At 39.7% G+C, this 22,586-nt stretch overlaps 1 protein-coding gene across 4 annotated transcripts in view; it reads left to right on the top strand.

Moving 5' to 3' along the window:
• The window catches only part of TRAF6 (TNF receptor associated factor 6), a 28,083-nt gene extending 12,064 nt beyond the window's left edge, over nucleotides 1-16,019 (top strand). For all 4 annotated transcript variants that reach the window (XM_081241363.1, XM_081241362.1, XM_081241360.1 and 1 more), the window contains 3 exons: nucleotides 920-991; nucleotides 10,433-10,510; nucleotides 11,856-16,019. In XM_081241363.1, the coding sequence (XP_081097489.1) occupies nucleotides 920-991; nucleotides 10,433-10,510; nucleotides 11,856-12,725 (1,020 nt within the window). In that variant the 3' untranslated portion in view covers nucleotides 12,726-16,019. The remainder of the gene's footprint in view (nucleotides 1-919; nucleotides 992-10,432; nucleotides 10,511-11,855) is intronic.
• Nucleotides 16,020-22,586: the final 6,567 nt, after the last annotated feature.

Genomic DNA, 22,586 nt, shown 5'->3' with positions numbered 1-22,586 from the left:
AATCCTACAAAGTGTGTTCCTTTGGTGATAATTCATCAAACACATGTGATGAATTCACTTTTCTGTACTTATGTTATACTTCAATTAAAACATTTATTTTTAAAAAGAAACTTTATGGCCCTTGACAGCATCATGATCATAGAATATTTTTCCCATTTATAAACTGGGATGTAGAGAGATTAAGTAATTTTATATTAATATTATCAATGGCAAAGCTAGCACTGAGATCCTAGATCCTGGATCCGTATCCTATGTCCCTTTTACTAAAATAGTGTACATACAATTTATGTTCTTTTGTAACTATTAAGATACTTCCTTAAACTGTATTTCTTACAAATTTATCTTGTTAATTTTCCCTACTTTCTTATGAGATCAAGCATATTATGCTCATTAAGTTGATGAATTATTCAAAAATATGTCAGCTAACTTGTTAAAAAGTCTGAGGCATAATTAGAGCGAATTGGTGTCTTCTTAAACTTCAGTAAATTAAATGGACCTAACCAGAAGGGTTAATTATTTCTTAAAATTTTTTGTATTCTAGAAAACAAGGCTCACCTTTCTGGGGCCTTTGAGAACATGGGCCTCCTGCCCTAATCATGCTTCTGTTCCTTACCCTCCTGATAAGAGTTTTAATTGAACCATGCTGCCGCTGGAAGTTTTTGGAAAGGTGTCTTTGGAGAATTATAATGTTGTTAAATGATGCCCAAACAGTCACAGATGCATCTTTTGTATACTATCATATTCTTTTAAAGAGCTGGAGGGTGAGATGAATCTCATTACTACACTGGCAAAGGGAGAGAAAATAACCTTTATAGATTATTCTCACATTTTTGTTTTACACACATCAAAAAAAAATAGGTTGGTGTTACCTTTTCAGGTTTTCTCACTTTTTTTCTTATATTTCTTTAATAAAATTTAGATTCATGACCAGAACTGTCCTTTGGCAAATGTCATCTGTGAATACTGCAACACCATGCTCATCAGAGAACAGGTATAACGATTCCCTTTGATAAAACCTAAGTGAATTAGGTTTTTAATTGAAAATTTAAATCAATAAGGCAAAATGAACACAGGTTGAAGAAGAATTAAAACTGTGAATTTTAAATGCAAATCAGAATCACAATGAGGTATCACCTCACACACTATCATCAAAAAGTCTACAAATAACATTCTGGAGAGGGTGTGGGGAAAAGAGAACCCTCCTTCACTGTTGGTGGGAATGTAAATTGGTGCAGCCACTATGGAAAACAGTATGGAGTTTCCTTAAGAAACTAAAAATAGAACTACCATATGATCCAGCAATCTCACTCGTGGGCATATATCCCCAAAAGATGAAAACTCTTAATTTGAGAAGGTACACGGGGAATTCCCTGGTGGTCTGGTGGTTAGGACTCTGCGCTTTCACTGCCGAGGGCCCAGGTTCAGTTCCTCGTCGGGGAACTGAGATCCTGCAAGCTGCATGGCATGGCCAAAAAAAAGAAAAAAGAAAAGGTTCATGCACCCCAGTGTTCATAGCAGCATTATTTATAATAGCCAAGACTTGGAAACAACCGATTGGTTTAAGAAGATGTGATATATATAGATAATAGAATATTACTCAGCCATAAAAAAATGAAATACTTCCATCTGCAGCAACATGGATGGACCTGGAGAATATTATACTAAGTGAAGTAAGTCAAAGACAGTTGCTTTATGTTACCACTTATATATGGAATCTAAAAAATACAAATGAATCTTATATACAAAACAAATAGACTCACAGACATAGAAAACAAACTTAGAGTTACTAAAGGGGAAAGGGAAGTGGGGAGGGATAAATTAGTATAGATTAACAGATACCAACTACTATACATAAAATAGATAAGCAACAAGGATATACATAGCACAGTAGGGAACTATATTCAATACCTTGTAACAACCTATAATGGAAAGTAATCTGAAAAATATAAATATATACATAGCTGAATCACTTTGCTACGTACTTGAAACTAACACAATATTGTAAATCTATATTTCAATTTCAAGAAAACTGAATTTTTTCAAATAAATTAATATAATGAATAATTTCAGAAAGAACAAAATACTCAGCCCTGAGTACTTAAAATTCCTAAGTCATTAATATAATACCTGTGTTTATGTATATTCATAGAAGTTCCAAAGCCAAGTAATTTTTAGATAAAAATAATTTAAAATGCTCACTTAAACACCAGAAACTTTATAAGAAATATCAGTACATCTTTAGACTCTGTGAAATAAGGATCTTAGGTATCCAGAAACCAGTTGAAAGAGTAAACACAATGAAATAGAAGGAAACAAGTCTATTCAGTAGCAGGATGTTATTTGTAGCCATGTCCCCAAGGCATGTTGGGAGATTTTGAGATTTCCAGGATCTGTAGCCCCTCTGTTCAGTTGCCTGTAGACCACTGATGGGGCATCATCAGAAGTAGTAGTTATATTAGAAAACTAGTCATTTTTTTTATTAATAGAGAAAGGAAAATTCCATCTGATTGCTATCTTCTGACATTTGGAGGGTTTACCCACAAAATATGAATATTAGTCACTAAATATTTATACACTCATGAAATCTGCAAACCCGGAGATCATAATTGATTACCTTACTAAGTAGGAACAAGCAAAACCTGTCCCTCAACTAAACTTTTCCATTCATTTGTTAACAGAGTCCTTTAGCTTTTTTTCCAACAGGGCCTTAATTTGAAGGTGTAAGTAACTTTTTGCTTGTGAAGTCTCACCTCCCGGGTTTTTCTTTTTGCTCTGTTTTAATACTTAAAGGAAACCACACAGCACATCTAAAATCCAGCAAAAGTAAAACTTAACGTAGGAAAAAAACCCTAGGTTTAGAGTCAGAAAACCTAGATTTTAACCCTGACTGTGCCACTAACTTGCCCACTGATCTCTGACAAGAAAGTGGACATTCTAGATCAGGGATCAGCAAACCAGCCCACCAGCCAAATCTGGCTGCTGCCTGCTTTCTTAAATAAGTTTTATTGGAACACAGCCATGCCCATGTGTTGTATGTGGCTGGTTTTGTGCCACAATGGTAGAGCTGAGTACTTGGGACAGAGTCCATAGGGCTTACAAGGCTGAAAATATTTACTATATGACCCTTCACAAAATATTTTATTGACCACTATTCTAGATTATGTGAAATGAAGGACTGGATTAAATGGTCTCTGATGTTGTTTCTGCTTGAAATATCTATGATTACAGCTAAACTAAATTTCTGAAGGAAATTTAGTACCACTTTCAAAGAACATGATTCTACATAATGGATCTTACCTTAAAGAATGTTTTTTAGAGTCCCCAAATCAAAGCCTGAGACTTTCTTTAAAACTTTCATTAAAGTGCTTAAGATATCTTTTAACATCTGTGTCTCTCCATTGTAGTCAAAGCATGCGCAGGTTAACAAAAAGTAAGAAGATTTATGAAAGGTGGTCATGAGGGAGAGACAGGGTGCAGTCAGTGGCTCTAATGTATACAGTTTATTGAATAGGGATTCAGTGGCCTGGACCACAGTGAGAGTCTTAGTTGGGTCATGGTTGACATCAGAAGGTACTTTTTCTTTAAAATGCCGCTAGAGGGTGCCAGTTCCCCGGCAATAGGAATAAATTCATTTTCTTGAAATGAATTTTGAGTGATTTGGGGGCATGGTATGAGACGTTGATATTTCCTTTCTTTGTGACTTTTGGAAGTAAATATTATTTTTTTTAAGTTGATAAAATACGTTTTATGTTGATGCAAAGCCAGTCTAAATCAGCTAAGTCTAAATTATAAAATAAGCTTAACAGAGCTGCAAAACAACTTTTATATATATGCATTAGCCAATCTAAATCCAGCCAGGTGTTGCTTTGAAGAGGCCCTTAGATACCTGGAGTTAATTTGAAAATGAAGAAAAAATTGCTTAAGAACATCATATTGCAGTTCCTGTTCAAGACAGCTATGTATTGGATTGGCCAAAAAGTTCATTCGGGTTTTCCATAAAATGGTTGGAAAAACCCGAACGAACTTTTTGGCCAACCCAATATGATGCCTGTGAATTCACCTCCTCCCAAGAGTCTACAGCTACACACGGAACAACTTCCTCTTATAAAAACCTAAAGGCTGGCTGAGTAATAACTACACATTAGGCAAATGAGAAGAAAATCACATCAAAGTGGGTAGGAAAGGCTAGGAAACAATCCCACCATATACCCACAAGCAGGAAGGAACTCAAACCCTGGAGCTTCTCCCTGAGGACTGAAGGGTCCAAACCCACTCCTCAGGCATTTCAATTTTTAAGACATACACTGGAGAGATAAGCTCCCCAAATATCTAACTCTGAAAACTAACAGGACTCATGTTCCTAGACCCACCAGACTCTAGTGATCTTGGAAGCTGCTCTTCTTTTTTTTTCTTTTTAGCATCTTTATTGGAGTATAATTGCTTTACAATGGTGTGTTAGTTTCTGCTTTGTAACAAAGTGAATCAGCTATACATATACATATCTCCCCATATGTCCTCCCTCTTGCGTCTCCCTCCCACCCTCCCTATACCACCCCTCTAGGTGGTCACAAAGCAGCAAGCTCATCTCCCTGTGCTATGCAGCTGCTTCCCACTAGCTATCTGGTAGTGTGTATACATCAATGTTACTCTCTCACTTTGTCCCAGCTTTCCCTTCCCCCTCCCCATGTCCTCAAGTCCATTCTCTGTGTCTGCATCTTTATTCCTGTCCTGCCCCTAGGTTCTTCAGAACCTTTTTTTTTTTTTAACTCCATGTATATGTGTTAGCATTACAGTATTTTTGTTTTTCACTTTCTGACTTCACTCTGTATGACAGACTCTTAGGCCCATCCACCTCACTACAAATAACTCAATTTTCTTTCTTTTTATGGCTGAGTAATATTCCATTGTATATATGTGCCACATCTTCTTTATCCATTCATCTGTCAATGGACACAGGTAGCTTCCACATCCTGGCTATTGTAAATAGAGCTGCAGTGAACATTGTGGTACATGCGTCTTTCTGAATTGTGATTTTCTCAGGATATATGCCCAGTAGTGGGATTGCTGGGTGGTATGGTAGTTCTATTTTTAGTTTTTTAAGGAACCTCCATACTGTTCTCCATAGTGGCTGTATCAATTTACATTCCCACCAACAGTGCAAGAGGGTTCCCTTTTCTCCACACCCTCTCCAGCATTTATCGTTTCCAGATTTTTTGATGATGGCCATTCTGAACAGTGTGAGATGATACCTCATTGTAGTTTTGATTTGAATTTCTCTAATGATTAGTGATGTTGAGCATACTTTCGTGCGTTGGCAATCTGTATATCTTCTTTGGAGAAATGTCTATTTAGGTCTTCTGCCCATTTTTGGATTGGGTTGTTTGTTTCTTTGATATTGAGCTGCATGAGCTGCTTGTAAATTTTGGAGATTAATCCTCTGTCAGTTGCTTCATTTGCAAATATTTTCTCCCATTCTGATGGTTGTCTTTTCATCTTGTTTATGGTTTCCTTTGCTGTGCAAAAGTTTTTAAGTTTCATTAGGTCCCATTTGTTTGTTTTTATTTCCATTTCTCTAGGAGGTGGGTCAAGAAGGATCTTGCTGTGATTTATGTCATAGAGTGTTCTTCCTATGTTTTCCTCTAAGAGTTTTATAGTGTCTGGCCTTACATTTAGGTCTTTAATCCACTTTGAGTTTATTTTTGTGTATGGCATTAGGGACTGTTCTAATTTCATTCTTTTACATGTAGCTGTCCAGTTTTCCCAGCACCACTTATTGAATAGGCTGTTTTTTCTCCATTGTGTATTCTTGCCTCCTTTATCAAAAATAAGGTGACCATGTGTGCATGGTTTTGTCTCTAGGCTTTCGATCCTGTTCCACTGATGTATATTTCTGTTTTTCTGCCAGTACCATACTGTCTTGATTACTGTAGCTTTGTAGTATAGTCTGAAGTCAGGGAACCTGATTCCTCCAGCTCCGATTTTCTTTCTCAAGATTACTTTGGCTCTTTGGGGTCTTTAGTGTATCCATACAAATTGTGAAATTTTTTGTTCTAGTTCTGTGAAAAATGCCATTGGTAGTTTGATAGGGATTGCATTGAGTCTGTAGGTTGCTTTGGGTAGTAGAGTCATTTTCACAATGTTGATTCTTCCAATCCAAGAACATGGTATATCTCTCCATCTGTTTACATCATTTTTAATTTCTTTCATCAGTGTCTTACAGTTTTCTGCATACAGGTCTTTTGTCTCCTTAGGTAGGTTTATTCCTAGGTATTTTATTCTTTTTGTTGCAGTGGTAAATGGGAGTGTTTCCTTAATTTCTCTTTCAGATTTTTCATCATTAGTGTATAGGAATGCAGGACATTTCTGTGCATTAATTTTGTATCCTGCAACTTTACCAAATTCATTGATTAGCTCTCGTAGTTTTCTGGTGGCATCTTTAGGATTCTCTGTGTATAGTATCATGTCATCTGCAAACAGTGACAGATTTACTTCTTCTTTTCCGATTTGGATTCCTTTTATTTCCTTTTCTTCTCTGATTGCTGTGGCTAAAACTTCCATAACTATGTTGAATAATAGTGGTGAGAATGGACAACCTTGTCTTGTTCTGGATCTTAGAGGGAGTGGTTTCAGTTTTTCCCCATTGAGAATGATGTTGGCTGTGGGTTTGTCATATATGGCCTTTATAGTGTTGAGGTAGGTTCCCTCTATGCCTACTTTCTGGAGGGTTTTTATCATAAATGGGTGTTGAATTTTGTCGCAAGCTTCTTCTACATCTATTGAAATGATTATATGGTTTTTATCCTTCAGTTTGTTAATATGGTTTATCACATTGATTTGTGTATACTGAAGAATCCTTGCATTCCTGGGATAAACCCCAGCTGATCATGGTGTATGATCCTTTTAATGTGCTGTTGGATTCTGTTTGCTAGTATTTTGTTGAGGATTTTTGCATCTTTGTTCATCAGTGATATTGGCCTGTAGTTTTCTTTCTTTGTGACATCTTTGTCTGGTTTTGGTATCAGGGTGATGGTGGCCTCATAGAATGAGATTGGGAGTGTTCCTCCCTCTGCTATACTCTGGAAGAGTTTGAGAAGGATAGGTGTTAGCTCTTCTCTAAATGTTTGATAGAATTCTCCCGTGAAGCCATCTGGTCCTGGGCTTTTGTTTGTTGGAAGAGTTTTAATCACAGTCACAATTTCAGTGCTTGTGATTGGTCTGTTTATAATTTCTATTTCTTCGTGGTTCAGTCTCAGAAGGTTGTGCTTTTCTAAGAATTGGTCCATTTCTTCCAGGTTGTCCATTTCATTGGCATATACTTGCTTGTAGTAATCTCTCATGATTCTTTGTATTTCTTCAGTGTCAGCTGTTACTTCTCCTTTTTCATTTCTAATTCTATTGATTTGAGTTGTCTCCCTTTTTTTCTTGATGAGTCTGGCTAATGGTTTATCAATTTCATTTATTTTCTCAAAGAACCAGCTTTTAGTTTTATTGATCTTTGCTATTGTCTCCTTCATTTCTTTTTCATTTATTTCTGATCTCATCTTTATGATTTCTTTTCTTGTGCTGACTTTGGGGTTTTTTTGTTCTTCTTTCTCTAATTGCTCTAATTAGAGCTCTTCTTGCTCTGATTGCCTTAGGTGTAAGGTTAGGTTGTTTATTTGAGATATTTCTTGAGGAAGGATTGTATTGCTCTAAACTTCCCTCTCAGAATTGCTTTTGCTGCATCCCATAGGTTTTGGGTCGTTGTGTTTTCATTGTCATTTGTTTCTAGGTATTTTTTGATTTCCTCTTTGATTTCTTCAGTGATCTGTTGGTTATTAAGTAGTGTACTGTTTAGCCTCCATGTGTTTGTATTTTTTACAGATTTTTTCCTGTAATTGATATCTAGTCTCATAGTGTGTGGTCGGAAAAGATACTTGATATGATTTCAATTTTCTTAAATTTACCAAGGCTTGATTTGTGACCCAAGATAATGATCTATCCTGGAGGATGTTCCATGAGCACTTGAGAAGAAAGTGTATTCTGTTGTTTTTGAATGGAATGTCCTATAAATATCAATTAAGTCCATCTTGTTTAATGTATCATTTAAAGCTTGTGTTTCCTTATTTATTTTCATTTTGGATGATCTGTCCATTGGTGAAAGTGGGGTGTTAAAGTTCCCTACTGTGATTGTGTTACTGCCAATTTCCTCTTTAATGGTTGTTAGCATTTGCCTTATGTATTGAGGTGGTCCTGTGTTGGGTGCATAAATTTTACAGTTGTTATATCTTCTTGGATTGATCCTTTGATCATTATGTAGTGTACTTCTTTGTCTCTTGTAACAGTCTTTATTTTAAAGTCTATTTTTTCTGATATGAGAATTGCTGCTCCAGCTTTCTTTTGATTTCCATTTGCATGGAATATCTTTTTCCCTCCCCTCACTTTCAGTCTGTATGTGTCCCTAGGTCTGAAGTGGGTCTCTTGTAGACAGCATATATACAGGTCTTCTTTTTGTATCCATACAGCCAGTCTGTGTCTTTTGCTTGGAGTATTCAGTCCATTTACATTTAAGGTAGTTATCGATATGTATGTTCCTATTACCATTTTCTTAATTGTTTTGGGTTTGTTATTGTAGGTCTTTTCCTTCTCTTGTGTTTCCTGCCTAGAGAAGTTCCTTTAACATTTGCTGTAAAGCTGGTTTGATGGTGCTGAATTCTCTTAGCTTTTGCTTGTCTGTAAAGGTTTTAATATCTCTGTCGAATCTGAATGGGATCCTTGCTGGGTAGAGTAATCTTGTTTGTAGGTTTTTCCCTTTCATCACTTCAAATATGTCCTGCCACTCCCTTCTGGCTTGCAGAGTTTCTGCTGAAAGATCAGCTGTTAACCTTATGGGGATTCCCTTGTATGTTATTTGTTGTTTTTCCCTTGCTGCTTTTAATATTTTTACTTTGCATTTAATTTTTGATAGTTTGATGAATATGTGTGTTGGCGTGTTTCTCCTTGGATTTGTCCTGTATGGGACTCTCTGCTCTTCCTGGACTTGATTAACTATTTCCTTTCCCATATTAGGGAAGTTTTCAACTATAATCTCTTCAAATATTTTCTCAGTGCCTGTTTCTTTCTCTGCTTCTGGGACCCCTATAATTCGAATGTTGGTGTGTTTAATGTTGTCCCAGAGGTCTCTAAGACCGTCCTCAATTCTTTTCATTCTTTTTCTTTATTCTGATCTGCAGTAGTTATTTCCACTATTTTATCTTCCAGGTCACTTATCTGTACTTCTGCCTCAGTTATTCTGCTATTGATTCCTTCTAGAGAATTTTTAATTTCATTTATTGTGTTGTTCATCATTGTTTGTTTGCTGTTTAGTTCTTCCAGGTCTTTGTTAAACGTTTCTTGTATTTTCTCCATTCTATTTCCAAGATTTTGGATCATGTTTACTATCATTACTCTGAATTCTTTTTCAGGTAGACTGCCTATTTCCTCTTCATTTGTTTGGTCTGGTGGGTTTTTACCTTGCTCCTTCATCTGCTGTGTGTTTCTCTGTCTTCTCATTTTGCTTAACTAACTGTGTTTGGGGTCTCCTTTTTGAAGGCTGCAGGTTTGTAGTTCTCGTTGTTTTTGGTGTCTGTCCCCAGTGGCTAAACTTGGTTCAGTGGGTTGTGTAGGCTTCCTGGTGGAGGGGACTGGTGCCTGTGTTCTGGTGGATGAGGCTAGATCTTGTCTTTCTGGTGGGCAGGACCACGTCCAGGGGTGTGTTTTGGGGTGCCTGTGACCTTTTTATGATTTTAGGCAGCCTCTCTGCTAATGGGTGGGGTTGTGTTTCTGTCTTGCTAGTTGTTTGTCATGGGGTGTCCAGCACTGTAGCTTGCTGGTCGTTGAGTCGAGCTGGGTCTTAGCATTCAGATGGAGATCCCTGGGAGAACTTTCGCCGTTTGATATGACATGGAACCAGGAGGTCTCTGGTGGACCAGTGTCCTTAACTTGGCTCTCCCACCTCAGAGACACAGGCCTGACACCCGGCCCGAGCACCAAGACCCTGTCAGCCACAGAGCTGTTCTCCCAGGTACCAAGCTGATCCTCTCACAATCATTTTACACTAAATCAGGCTTTTTCAGATGCCAATCTGATCATCTCATTCTTCAGCTGCAGATATTTCAGTGACATCTTATTGTTCCTAATTATTCTTTCCAGTGGTGGACCAACAGTGGGGCAGGGAGAGTAGTTTGTCCAAGCTAAAATCCAGCTGGAGGATGTCCGTAAATATGATTTTAATCTTTGTGGGCTAACTGGTTTCTGTTGCAACTATTCACTCAGCCATTGTAACAAAATCAGCCACAGACAGTATATGATTTTGTTTAGATGAAGTGTAACTCTTCATTTCAAGTGTGATCTTGTCAAACTGGACTATGATATGCAGGGAAAAACATTTTTCAACCTTTGTTTTGGTTTTCAGATGCCTAATCATTATGATCTAGACTGTCCTACAGCCCCAGTTCCATGCACCTTCAGTACTTTTGGTTGCCATGAAAAGGTAAGGTTTTTTTTTCTTTTAATTCTTGAATATAGATCAAGAAAATTAAGTTATATAGTGTAGTGGAGGATACCAGTGGGATTGGAGATGGCCAACACACATTGTTTATGTGGTCTTAAGCTCCAAGAAATTGGGACTCAGAATATTAATTTTGGGAAGTAGTTGGTGATGATAATGGGAGGTGTGATTGGTATCATATAGCGTGTACAGGAAAGAGAAGTAGAACAGGAAAGGAGCCATGAATGAACAGTCTCAGACGTTGATGAAACAGACAAGGAGAAGTTATTGTTATGATCTCCAAAATTAGTTTCAAGACCTTGTGATCAGTTGTGTCAAATGTCTGAGAGGGAGCATTGTTTATGATAAGTGGATCTTTCTGGAGAGTGCGATTACACTTCAGCTTTTCCACTGTGCCTTTTCATCTGACTTTTTTACAGTAAGTATGTGTTTAATAATTTAAAAAATAAAATGAGCAAATACTGTATAGTATGGTTACACTTTGTGAGAAAATTCTGTATTTGTGTGCCTAGAGACAAAGACTTAAAGGAAATGTATCAAAATGTTAATGGTAGTTAGGTGAGATAATAGGTAACTTATTTCCTTTTTGATCATCTACACTTCCTATTTTTCTGTAATATACATGAATTACCCTTACAATAAAAATTGTTATATGATTTTTTTTTCATATAACAGGCTATTCTTGATGATGTTAGAAGAGTATGAAGACAGGGAAGATTCCACTTTGCAACAGATTTGTAAAAATAAGTGAGGGATTGGGGGCAGGCAGTGCAGGTGGACTCCTCTTGGTTATAAAAGGAGAAGGGAGAAAATGATACTAGCTAGAGGGAGATACAAGATCAACAGAGAGGTTTGCCCCTTTTTTTAAACAGGAAAGACTTTACTAATTCTGTTCTGAGGGGAAGGGTTAAGAGGAGAGAATGTTTGAAGATAAAGGAGAAAGGGGATAGCTAAGCAGAATCTCTGAGGTGTTGAAAAGGGGCAGATGCCAGTTAGAGCCCAGGTGAAGCATTAATCTAGGACAAGAGGAGAGTCAGCTCTGAATCAGAAAAGAAGGACGAGTATAGATCCTGATACTTTTACAGGTGGGAGGGAGGTTTTTTTCTGAGTCCCTGCATGAGTATTCAGCAGATAGCCTCTCGGTTTTTCAGGGAATTAGGAGGCAAGATCATCTTACTGGATCGAGAATCTGATGAAGTCAAAGAAAGTTGTAGGGGATTGAGGGAAGTGATGACATGACTTAAAATCCTTTTATTTGGCTTGGCTAGGTCCCTTTCCTGGTGCTCACGTCTCTGTTCCTAACCTAAGGCCTGTGCATGATTTTCAGATGCAGAGGAATCACTTGGCACGCCACCTGCAAGAGGATACCCAGTCGCACATGAGAATGATGGCCCAGGCTGTTCAGACTTTAAGCCTTGCGATAGCTCCCGCACCTCAGCGTGGCATGCTGCCATGTGATTCTACCTCTCTGCCCCGGGTTTCCTCTGGGTGTCACTCAGAGGTACAGAATTTCCAAGAAACCATTCAACAGTTAGAGGGTCGCCTTGTAAGACAAGACCATCAAATCCGGGAGCTGACTGCAAAAATGGAAACTCAGAGCACATATGTAAATGAGCTAAAACGAACTATTCGAACCCTTGAGGACAAAGTTGCTGAAATAGAAGCACAGCAGTGCAATGGAATTTACATCTGGAAGATTGGCAATTTTGGGATGCACTTGAAATCTCAAGAAGAGGAGAAACCTGTTGTCATTCACAGCCCCGGATTCTACACAGGCAAACCCGGCTACAAACTGTGCATGCGCCTGCACCTGCAGCTACCGACTGCGCAGCGCTGTGCCAACTACATATCCCTCTTTGTCCACACGATGCAAGGAGAGTATGACAGCCACCTCCCTTGGCCCTTCCAGGGTACGATACGCCTTACCATCCTTGATCAGTCTGAAGCACCTGTAAGGCAAAACCATGAAGAGATAATGGATGCCAAACCAGAGCTGCTTGCCTTCCAGAGACCCACAATCCCACGGAACCCCAAAGGGTTTGGCTATGTGACTTTTATGCATCTGGAAGCCTTAAGACAAAGAACCTTCATCAAGGACGACACGTTATTAGTACGCTGTGAGGTCTCCACCCGCTTCGACGTGGGCAGTCTTCGGAGGGAGGGTTTTCAGCCACGAAGTACTGACTTGGGGATATAGCATCCCCTCATTTGTTTAAGAAACAAAACAACAGAAAAAACGTCTGGAGAAAACTTGCCCTGTTTTCAATAACATACAAACAAAAAAGCAATGGGGAAGATATACCCACCAGTGAACGTGGTTAGAGAGGTCACTTGCCACTTTCCTGTTAAAAATATCTGAAGCAGGGCTTCCCTGGTGGCGCGGTGGTTGAGAATCCGGTCTGGGAGGATCCCACATGCCGCGGAGCAGCTGGGCCCGTGAGCCATGGCCACTGAGCCTGCGCGTCCGGAGCCTGTGCTCCGCAACGGGAGAGGCCGCAACAGTGAGAGGCCCGCGTACCGCAAAAGAAAAAAAAAAAGTCGAAAGAAAAAAACTTACAAGATGAGTGACTATCCAGCTAACCTACTTAAAAATGATTTCACCAATATGACTAGATGCTTATTAGTTGAAGAACCTAAAATTCCCCCACTTCTTCCATTTTTTTTGTCCTGTATAGAACTCCTTAGTCACCTAAAAATATTCCCATCTAACTTTTGAATTACAGTAAAAATATATATATATATCTGAAGCAGTTTTCTCGGGAACGTACGTGTTCCATGCCTTTTAAAAATTGTTACACTCAAAGTGCCTGTGGCCTACTGCAGCAGTTGTTTGTCTAGTAGGATATCTCTTTTTTTTTTTTTTTTTTTTTTGCCGTATGCGGGCCTCTCACTGTTGTGGCCTCTCCCATTGTGGAGCACAGGCTCTGGACGTGCAGGCTCAGCGGCCATGGCTCACGGGCCCAGCCGCCCCGCGGCATGTGGGATCTTCCCGGACCGGGGCATGAACCCGTGTCCCCTGCATCGGCAGGTGGACTCTCAACCACTGCACCACCAGGGAAGCCCTCTTTGTTTTATTTTCATGGGCTCTTGCTCCAGGGGGGTTTATTGTCAAACCCAGGGTTGGAGTAGTAAAAGCTCAAACCTTTTAATAATAATGGACGTTCCATAAAATTTCCACGTATTCTTATAGCGTTAGATGCAATATATTAAACTTGAGAATCACTACCGCCTCGTGCTGGTGCCAGCAAGAAGAATTACTACTCTTGAGTTCTCATTTTATTTGACCTCCTATAGATTTCAGAGGATTTGAACCATAATCCTTGGAAAGTTTAAGTTCTCATTAACCCTGTTTTTTCTGCCTACAGGGTGTTATTAAGGATATTCAGGGACTAGTTTAAACCCTAAATATAACCTTACTAAGTGTGGATGTGTTGTTTGTTGAATAATTCTTGTTTCATTGTACCTTGCTTACTTATTTCCTTGAGACTACGAAGTAGCATCTTGTCCAGAGTTTAGAACTCTGAGAACCATGTGGAAACCAGCTGCTGGGTGTTATGCTATAAATCCCTTTTGTCTATTCCAGGCAGAGTGAATTCCACAGCCCTACCTATGTTCTCTGTTGCCTAATGGTTGTAGGACAAGGAGATGCACACACATAATCACCAACAAAAATTTAAAATGGCTCAACTAGTCAACCAATAGGGCAGCTCATTGGTGGTGAGAAAAGCTATTTGAGCCAGAAATTTTCAGCTCTTTTGAACACCTTCTCGTTTAGTTCAGTTAATGGAAGAAAATTGTTGTCCTAAATGCAGAATTTCTTAATACTTGGGAGATCATTGGTGTACCTGAGAGGTCACCAAACCAAGGTTGGAAGTCATAGTGATTATATCAGGACTTGGCTGGAGTGGGTAGCTTTAGTCCAACAGTTGATACCTGAGGAGGATCATGTCGAATGTATTGAAGTGGCCAGTTCCTAACAGGGAGAGATGGGTTTTGTGCCACTAGATATTTGTTAAAAGCTTATAGACACTAAAGATTATGGTGAAATGTAGTTCTCAGGGAGTCCCACAACTAGTACAGGCTCTTATGAAGAATCTGAGAGGAGCCATACACCATGATGTTTACACGAGATTGTTTAAAGTTGTCTGAGGTAGTCCTGCAACTCCAGAGAGGCCAAATCAGAGCCCCTGACCGGTGTTCAGGATCAGCCTTCATTTCAAGAGGAATCCAAGAGACCGTGCAAAGGAATGGTCTCGGTTCCGGGCAGACCCAACAAGTGGCACTCTGACCTTTCCCTTTACTTTTCTTTCTACTCTCCTTACCCACCCCACATCCAGGCACCTGCTCTGGTGGGTTTATTCTATAAAGTGGGGGAAAAAAAGGTCATACAGGGACCCTGTTCCCAGTGCCACCATCAGCGGCAGCTACCTGTCACTAGCTCACAGTTTGCTTGCTGGCAGTTTGTGCTCCGTGGCCCCTGAGCTCTCCAGCCAGCTCCCGAGGATCACTGCAGCACGGCCCTCTAGGTGAGGAGCCCGGCACCGCTGCTACTGTTCCTGTGATGGTTTTCCAAAAATAAATAGCTGTCCAGTTCCGTGTAAAAAATAAATGGCAGTTACTCTTGTATAGAAAAAAAAAGCCTGAAGGAAATATACTGAACTCTTTTTGATGACTTATTTTCTTCTTTGTGCTTTCTTACATGTTTTATATATTTTTTACAATAAACATGTCCTTTTCTCGGAGAAAAAAAATGTTGCCACAAAACGTTCAACCCTCACAGAGAAGGAAATAGTATTTAAAAGCTTCCTGGTCAAATTTCTATTAAAAGCTTGGCTGTGCATTAGGTACTGAGGCGAGCCATTTCCTGCTTTGGTTATGTTATTTTTTTCTACTAACTTGGGAGCCTTAATCCAAACAAAAACAGTTTTCTGCCTCACTTCAACTTTTAGCTTCAGGTTTCCCTGAAGGAGTTGGATGAGCTGTTTCTAAGGTCCATGTCAACCATAAAATTCTGTTTTAAGAAATGAAGTGCTAGCCAGCAGAAAGTTGGCAATATCTACAAGAGGATTTTGCCAGTAGAAAAATTGCTTTAACTTACTTTTTTTTGCTGACATAATACTTCAATTTAGTATCAATTTAGGGTCTCCTTTTAATTTGAACAATTTTTTTAACCCCCAACATTTGGCATTTTGTAATAAACCTGCCACTTATTTTATACTGGTCGTTCATTGTGAATATAGAATAAAAGTAATGGTCAAACTATCCACATAGAAACTTTTGGTGACTTCAACTCAGAATCCACTCTTAGCTGGAAAGTGGCTCTCCTGTTCATTTTTCAAACCTCCTGCCCCACTCTGAAACATGCTGGTTTCACCCAGTTGGCTAACAAGTATTTGAGCTGTGTATTTATGTTTTATTAACCTTTTAACATTTATCTTTGGACATTGCTTTTAGACATTGTTAAATTAAAAATAAATTGTTTTTTCTTTTCCCAGAGGTGTCCAACCCAGTGTTGGATGAAACTTGCTGCGGGTCATACCCTTTGTTATTGGAAAACAAAGTCAGGATGTTGTGGTAGTTTGGTAGTTTTTTACTGTCCGTTAGCGGTTGCAGCAATGACAGTTTCTGACTATACTACAAAATGATTAAACTTTTATTGGGGGGAATAAAAGTAGAATAGAAAAAAGTGAAATAGGATGAAAATTGAGGGGTTTTTCCCCTAAAGATGGACTAACATAGAGATGTTGAATGATCTCTAGCAATTAGTTTTTGTGGCAGGTATAAAATTATAAAATTGTCCCCCATTGCTGTTTTTATACCATAAGTCTTAGATAAACTAAGAGCATGTTTATGAATTAATGCAGTTAGAGTACGTTCTCATCAAAAAGGAGCAGTTGCTTGTCATTCCTTTATCCAGGGAATCCTCAAGTCTCTGGTGACCAGAAACCATTTTTAATTATTAGAGAGGTTTTTCTAACTTCAGGCTTTGAAATAGCTTTCCTTAATTCAGTCACTGCTGTTCTTGTTTTGCCTCAGTTAAATTCTACTCACTGTTTTATGAGAAATACCATCAGGTGTTTTTGGTGATGCCTAGTTCATAGAACCTAAGCAGTGCAGTGCCTTGAGGAAATGAAAAAGGGACAATAAATAGTCATTTGTGTTTTCCTTTGAAATACATTTTTAAAAAAATTCCCGGGTGCATATATATGATAAACTGTAGTTAGTTTCACAGTTGCTATTGTAGAGTCTGTAGAATGGAGTTGGCACTTCCAAATTCCTAGTATCCAAAAAGGTGATCTGATGAAATCAAATCAGATGCATCTCTGCAGATCATGATGTTCAATCACAGCCCTCACTTTTAGTCAAATGCAAACACCTGCAAGGAGATGCCCAGTTGCTTCGCTAAGATGTGGTCTCTCAAAGGGAGAACCTCCTCTTGATAGAGCTTCCCTGTCTCTGCTGACGAATTGCATTTATCCCAGCTTTCTCCCAGATAGATTTCAGGATAAAAGCTAAATCGAAAGCCACTGGGAAGGAGGGCAGATGGATTTCTGTATTCCAAGGAAGAGATGCTATCAGTGGCCCTGAGGGGAGCATCAACTGAGCGGCAGGGGCAAGGTTCCGTCCATAGCTGAAACCCCAGACTTAGCACAGTGCCTGGTACGCAGCACACACTCAAATATTAACAATGAACATTTAGTGAAAATACTGGTTGAGGTGCACCACTTTTTGGCAGGTTATTTGTCATGTGAGTTTTCGGTGATAAGAAATAAATGTTACTTTTATTTTGCTTTTTTCCCCCGGCGCTTTATTATGAAATTTTCCAAACATGCAGAATTGTTGCAAGAATTGTACAGTGGCCATCTACCACCTAGAATCCACAAATAGCATTTTGTTACATTTGCCTTATCACTTCAGAGATGCTCCTTTTAATGAGACTTCTTAAGGTTGGTTTCTCTTTAAAAATCTCACTGCTAAGATAATTGAACACCTTTAATTGAGTTGTCTTAAGCTCCTCGGGGAAACATGACATTTGCTTTATAGCTAAAATTGTAGTCCTTACTTTAAGCTAGTTTTAAACTTGTAAATCTGTCATGCTGAATTTCAATCTTATTTATTTTGCCTGAAGGGATGTTTTTATGATAGAATTATTTGAAAGTCCTTGATCAATTATACAGAATATTCTAATGTTATTTCCACACTTGATTAATTATCCAATTAATTTCTCTGGTGAGAGTGCAATTTTGGCCCCATTTTGCTTATACAGCGTTCCAGGATTATGTTCCCAGAGGGCTTGAAGAGGCAGGATAATTTAGCGTATAAACCAGTAAATTAGGAGCTAAGAGATTTAGATTTTATTCCTGACTGACCACAGGCAAATCACTTCTCATTGTGTCCATTTATCTACTTGTAAAGTGGGGACTAGAATTTGAAATTTAGATATTATTAAGTAATGGGTAACATTTATTAATGCTTGGATCTATTAAGAAAGACACTTTACTTTAAAAAAAAAGAAAAAAAATACACTGTGAATCCTGGGAGGCTCTCATAATTCTCTAACTGTATGACAAGCTACGGAATGAACTCTGACTTTTGAAAAATTGAATCATGGGAAATGGTCAAAGTGTCTTATCAAAAACCAGCTGTTGCTTAGAACTTACTATTGCCACAGAATTTGTGAGTGTTTTCCTAATCCATCTGAACTCTGAAAATAATGTGTTTTGTGGGGGGGGGGGTGAATACAAAGATGGGAGGAGGTGGACATTCAACACAGAAAGATAGAAAATCAGTGTTCAGTTTAAGAACAGGTTGTGTGGAAGGGCCGGGCTTAACGCAGTCGTCCCGATTCACTGCCACACCCTCCTCTGCTCCCCGAGCATCAACCCACACCACACACAGCACCAGCCCTGCTCCTGCCAGCCCGGCCTCAGGTGGTCTCCATCAGGTCGATGCGATGAAATTACAGGGTCGGCCAAGGGCTAAGCAGGGTCTGTGTTCTCCATTTAGCAGATGAGTGTGCTCTGTTCTTTGTAAGCCCAGGTGATGAATGTAGATTCACGTTTATCTCCAAAGGCACTTAGAGTTTTTACCGTAGATAGCATCTTAGTAGTGGTTGCAAAGATATTACCAAAACAGTGCTCCTTGATTGGGATCTTGTTGAATATTAATTTAGATGAAAACAAATGCCAGACTGACACACCTAACCCCTCCTGTCTATTGTTATAATGCAGCTTATCTAGCGTGGAGATAATGCTTATTCTTCACAGTCATTGGTTACAATATTAGAATTTTCTTAAAGGAAATTGGTTAGTGGTTACTTCATATCAATTTTGGGGAACAATTTAAGTTTTGCTTATGATTTTCAGAGGCATAAGCAAGAAATGACTCAGGTCAAGTTAGCCTTGCTTGTCTTGCAAAATAAGCTAAATTAAGCTTTTCTTACATGACCAAACCGGTTGTGTCTGCTCAGGGAGTTTTCAAGTGTGGTCTTCATTTGTGTTTAACAACACGTCTTACTTCTAGTCCATTCTTACGGGTGTCTGTTACGCTGTTGTCACGTTTTCAAAATTAACTTTTGTAATTAAGGGACCAGCAGGAATAGGATTACTTTATAAAGTGACAGTTGTAGCGTTGGCAGAAAATGAGGCATAATCACAAAATGTTTGCTTGGTCTGGGCAGGGATTTGTACATTTTAATCCAAAAGTGGGTCAGCAAATCTGATCTTCACAGAATTTATACTGCTGAAAGATAAATAATAAAACTGCGCTGAAAAGTAGATCTCAAACTCCTGAAAAATCATCCTTCCCCTCCTTACCCCACCTTCCTACTGGCTGCTCTATCCTGACTGGCAGGCAGGGGTTGGTTTAAAAATAGCTTCTGGGCTTCCCTGGTGGCGCAGTGGTTGAGAGTCCGCCTGCCGATGCAGGGGACATGGGTTCGTGCCCCGGTCCGGGAAGATCCCACGTGCCGCGGAGCGCCTGGGCCCGTGAGCCATGGCCGCTGAGCCTGCGTGTCCGGAGCCTGTGCTCCGCAACAGGAGAGGCCACAGCAGTGAGAGGCCCGTGTACCGCAAAAAAAAAAAAAAAATAGTGAGCTTCTGTCTGAGGACGTCTGGCCTCTGTCTCAATCCCAGGTTCCTTCCCCCCGGCTGCTCATTTCTCTTGAGGTGTCTAAAGTAGATGAAGCCCCACCAAAAGTGCTTAAAGAGGGTAACCAGTCGTTCCCTTTAGACTAGTTAGGAACCTGAAAGTAAAATTTTTTCCAATCTAATCTGAAATTCCTTTGGAGCCATTGTGAAAGGAGAGGAAAGAAGGCAGGTTTATTGAATACAACTAGACCGATAGAACAGAAATCGACCGTTTATTAATGCTTTTAGGATCAGTTTTGCAATCTTTTTTTTCTCACTACCCACAGTAAATTAGATAGAGATAAATGAATAAATAATATGTACACCAACTCACCTGACATGAAAGGTTTCTGAAACACTTGCTTTTACTACACCTGATCCGTTCTGACATTTTCTGTTCTTTCTTCACTTAAAATGTAGCCCCCAGAACACAAACGACTTTAACAGAATTCAGCTTGCCTCATGAGTCAAGATCTGAGGGTTTTAAATAGCCCAGAAGGCTAGAGGCCAAATTCATTCACACACGCACATGCACACGCACACACGTGTCCACTGGGGTTAGCGGGGCCTTCCAGCCTGTGCCTTGCTCTTGTTCCATCCACCCCAACCCTGCAGCCTCGCCTCTCAGGGCCTGGTCCTGATGCTCCTGCCTCCCTCTCCTCTCAGCCTGAGGGAACCTCATGGTTCCGTAGAAGGAAAAGTCCACTTCCTGTTTCTCCAAGATTCAGGTCCTCTCCTGCGCCACCGCTCCTCTGAATTCTTCTATGGACTAAAGCTTTACTAGAACAAAACCCAGAAAGATTTACAAAATCCTCAGTTGTTGCCCTTTGTTTTGCTTTTGCCATATACCTCCCTCCCCTGAGACAAAGAGGTGGCATGCCACCTGAAAGAGGCAGGTGGGGTACAGGGAGAGGAGGGGAGGATTTCTTAATATCTCAAAGAGTTACTGGCAACACTGAGTGTCTTCTGAATCAGACTGTGAGCTTTCAAGGAAAGGAATCAGATGGGAATCAGAGGTCTCTACTATGATCCTGGCCTTTGTTAAAGGATAATTTTCAAAAAAGAGTCAAATTACGGTTCTCATACAGATATCAAATGAGCATGTGTTAAAGATTTTCTCTAACTCTTAATGAGGGAAGCAGGCAGATGCTATAACCGTCCAAATGAGAACCCAAAGAACAGACACACCTAGAGACCAGGAACATTTACGTGAATGTCCAAATGGAAGCAAACCCAGCTTCTTCCTTGGTGTGGGGCGGGGGGGGGGGGCGGGAAGTCAAGCAAATCTCTCCCCACAGGACATAATTTCCGTTTCTAGAAACAAGAATCATTTTGCATTGCTCTCGGTTATCTACGGGACAGAGCTGTAAAGTAGCTTCCTTAGAATGAGACTCTGATAACCCTGAAGGGTGTGCTTTGGACTAGACAATGCATAGTGTTCCATTAGAGCACAAAATGCCCCTGCACCCTGCACTAACAAGAATTCACTGCAGTGTGTGAATGATGATTAAACACATCTGTGGGGCCCATTCCTGCCTAGAATTGGACTACTCCAACTGATGTGAGATGACAGCGGGTTCTAGCTTCTACAAAACTCCGAACTGGAAGACAGGCCTGAGTAGAGCAAAGCCAGCTGGAGCCTCATTCGGCAGTAGGGGGCAGCAAAGCTTCATCCCTAAAGCAAGCAACCTTCAGAAGGAAATCTGTAAAATAGGATTAGCCTGGAGTCCTTGCACTTTTAAGGAGTCCATAAATTCCCCTAGATTATATGCAAAAAGTTGTACTTTGTGGCTTTTTAGGGGAAGAGAGTCCTTAATTTTTTTTGCTTCAAGTCTGATGCATGCTACAAAGCACTTTCCCCCATATTAGAAATTACACGCCCCAACTATCATATTCACAGGTTGGTTGCCAAATTAGCTTCAAATTAGAAACACCTGAGGAGTTATTAGGTCGACCCATACAAAATCACCTTGTTTTGTAAGGTCGATAAAGAGTTGAGTATCAGCAATTTCTCGAGGTTCAACTTATGTATTCGGATTCCTGGTCACCCTCACTCCTCTGCCCCTGTTCTGATATAGCCAATGGGTGGATGAACATTTGAGATCAACTGCCATCTCCAAGTTGAAGTTTAGGAAAATGGACTGTTGGGCTCCAGCACATCCCAAGGCCTCAACCTTTAACCCCGGTCATCTTTGTCCTCACTGAACGAGAGAATCAAGTCAGCATCAGTACCATCGCCACCACGCAGTTCACTGGGGGCTTTCGCAAGGTGTCTGGGCCTGAGGACCATCAGCCTCAGAATCTTCTGGGGTGCTTATTAAAATGCATATCATTGGGCCCTGGCCAAACCCCCAGAATTAGACTTTTTGAGTGGTGGGCTGGGGAATCTACATTCTAAACAGGCTCTCCAGGTGACTCTTCACAGGAGATGGAAGGAGAGAGTATGATCTGAGGTCTCCCAGCTATATCAAAGCATAATTGTTAAGATGGTAAAATCATGGCTCTCATTCAAATATAGAATATGTCAAAGGTTTTGTTGAGCTCGTTAATTTATGATGGAACCATTAGATGGTAAAGCTGATTCCAAGAGCATCTGGGTAAAAAGAGTTTATATAATCTACCAGGAAAAGCATTTTCAAAACAACAAAAAAAGAATGTTAGAATAAAATGGCTAGGTTACAGAAAAAAACTGGTTAATGTCTTGCAAGCTAATAAAGCCATAACCTTTGGGGTTATCTTTCCTACCAAATAGAAAAATACAAATTAACATGTAACTTTGCAGTATCTGGGCTATGATCAAATAATAAATAGCAAAGTCAAACAGAGAAATATTCTCCCAGAAAATTAAATAATCCTCGGGCAACTTGTTAAATAATTCCCCAGTGTGACTCTGAAAGGACATACAGCCCAACTTTTTGCCTTATTTTCAA

Source organism: Mesoplodon bidens (genome assembly GCF_964165515.1).
Source record: "Mesoplodon bidens genome assembly, chromosome: 7".
NCBI classification, from domain to species: Eukaryota; Metazoa; Chordata; class Mammalia; order Artiodactyla; family Ziphiidae; genus Mesoplodon; species Mesoplodon bidens.
Note: the sequence above shows the minus strand (reverse complement) of the source record. Positions and strands in the feature narration are given on the sequence as shown.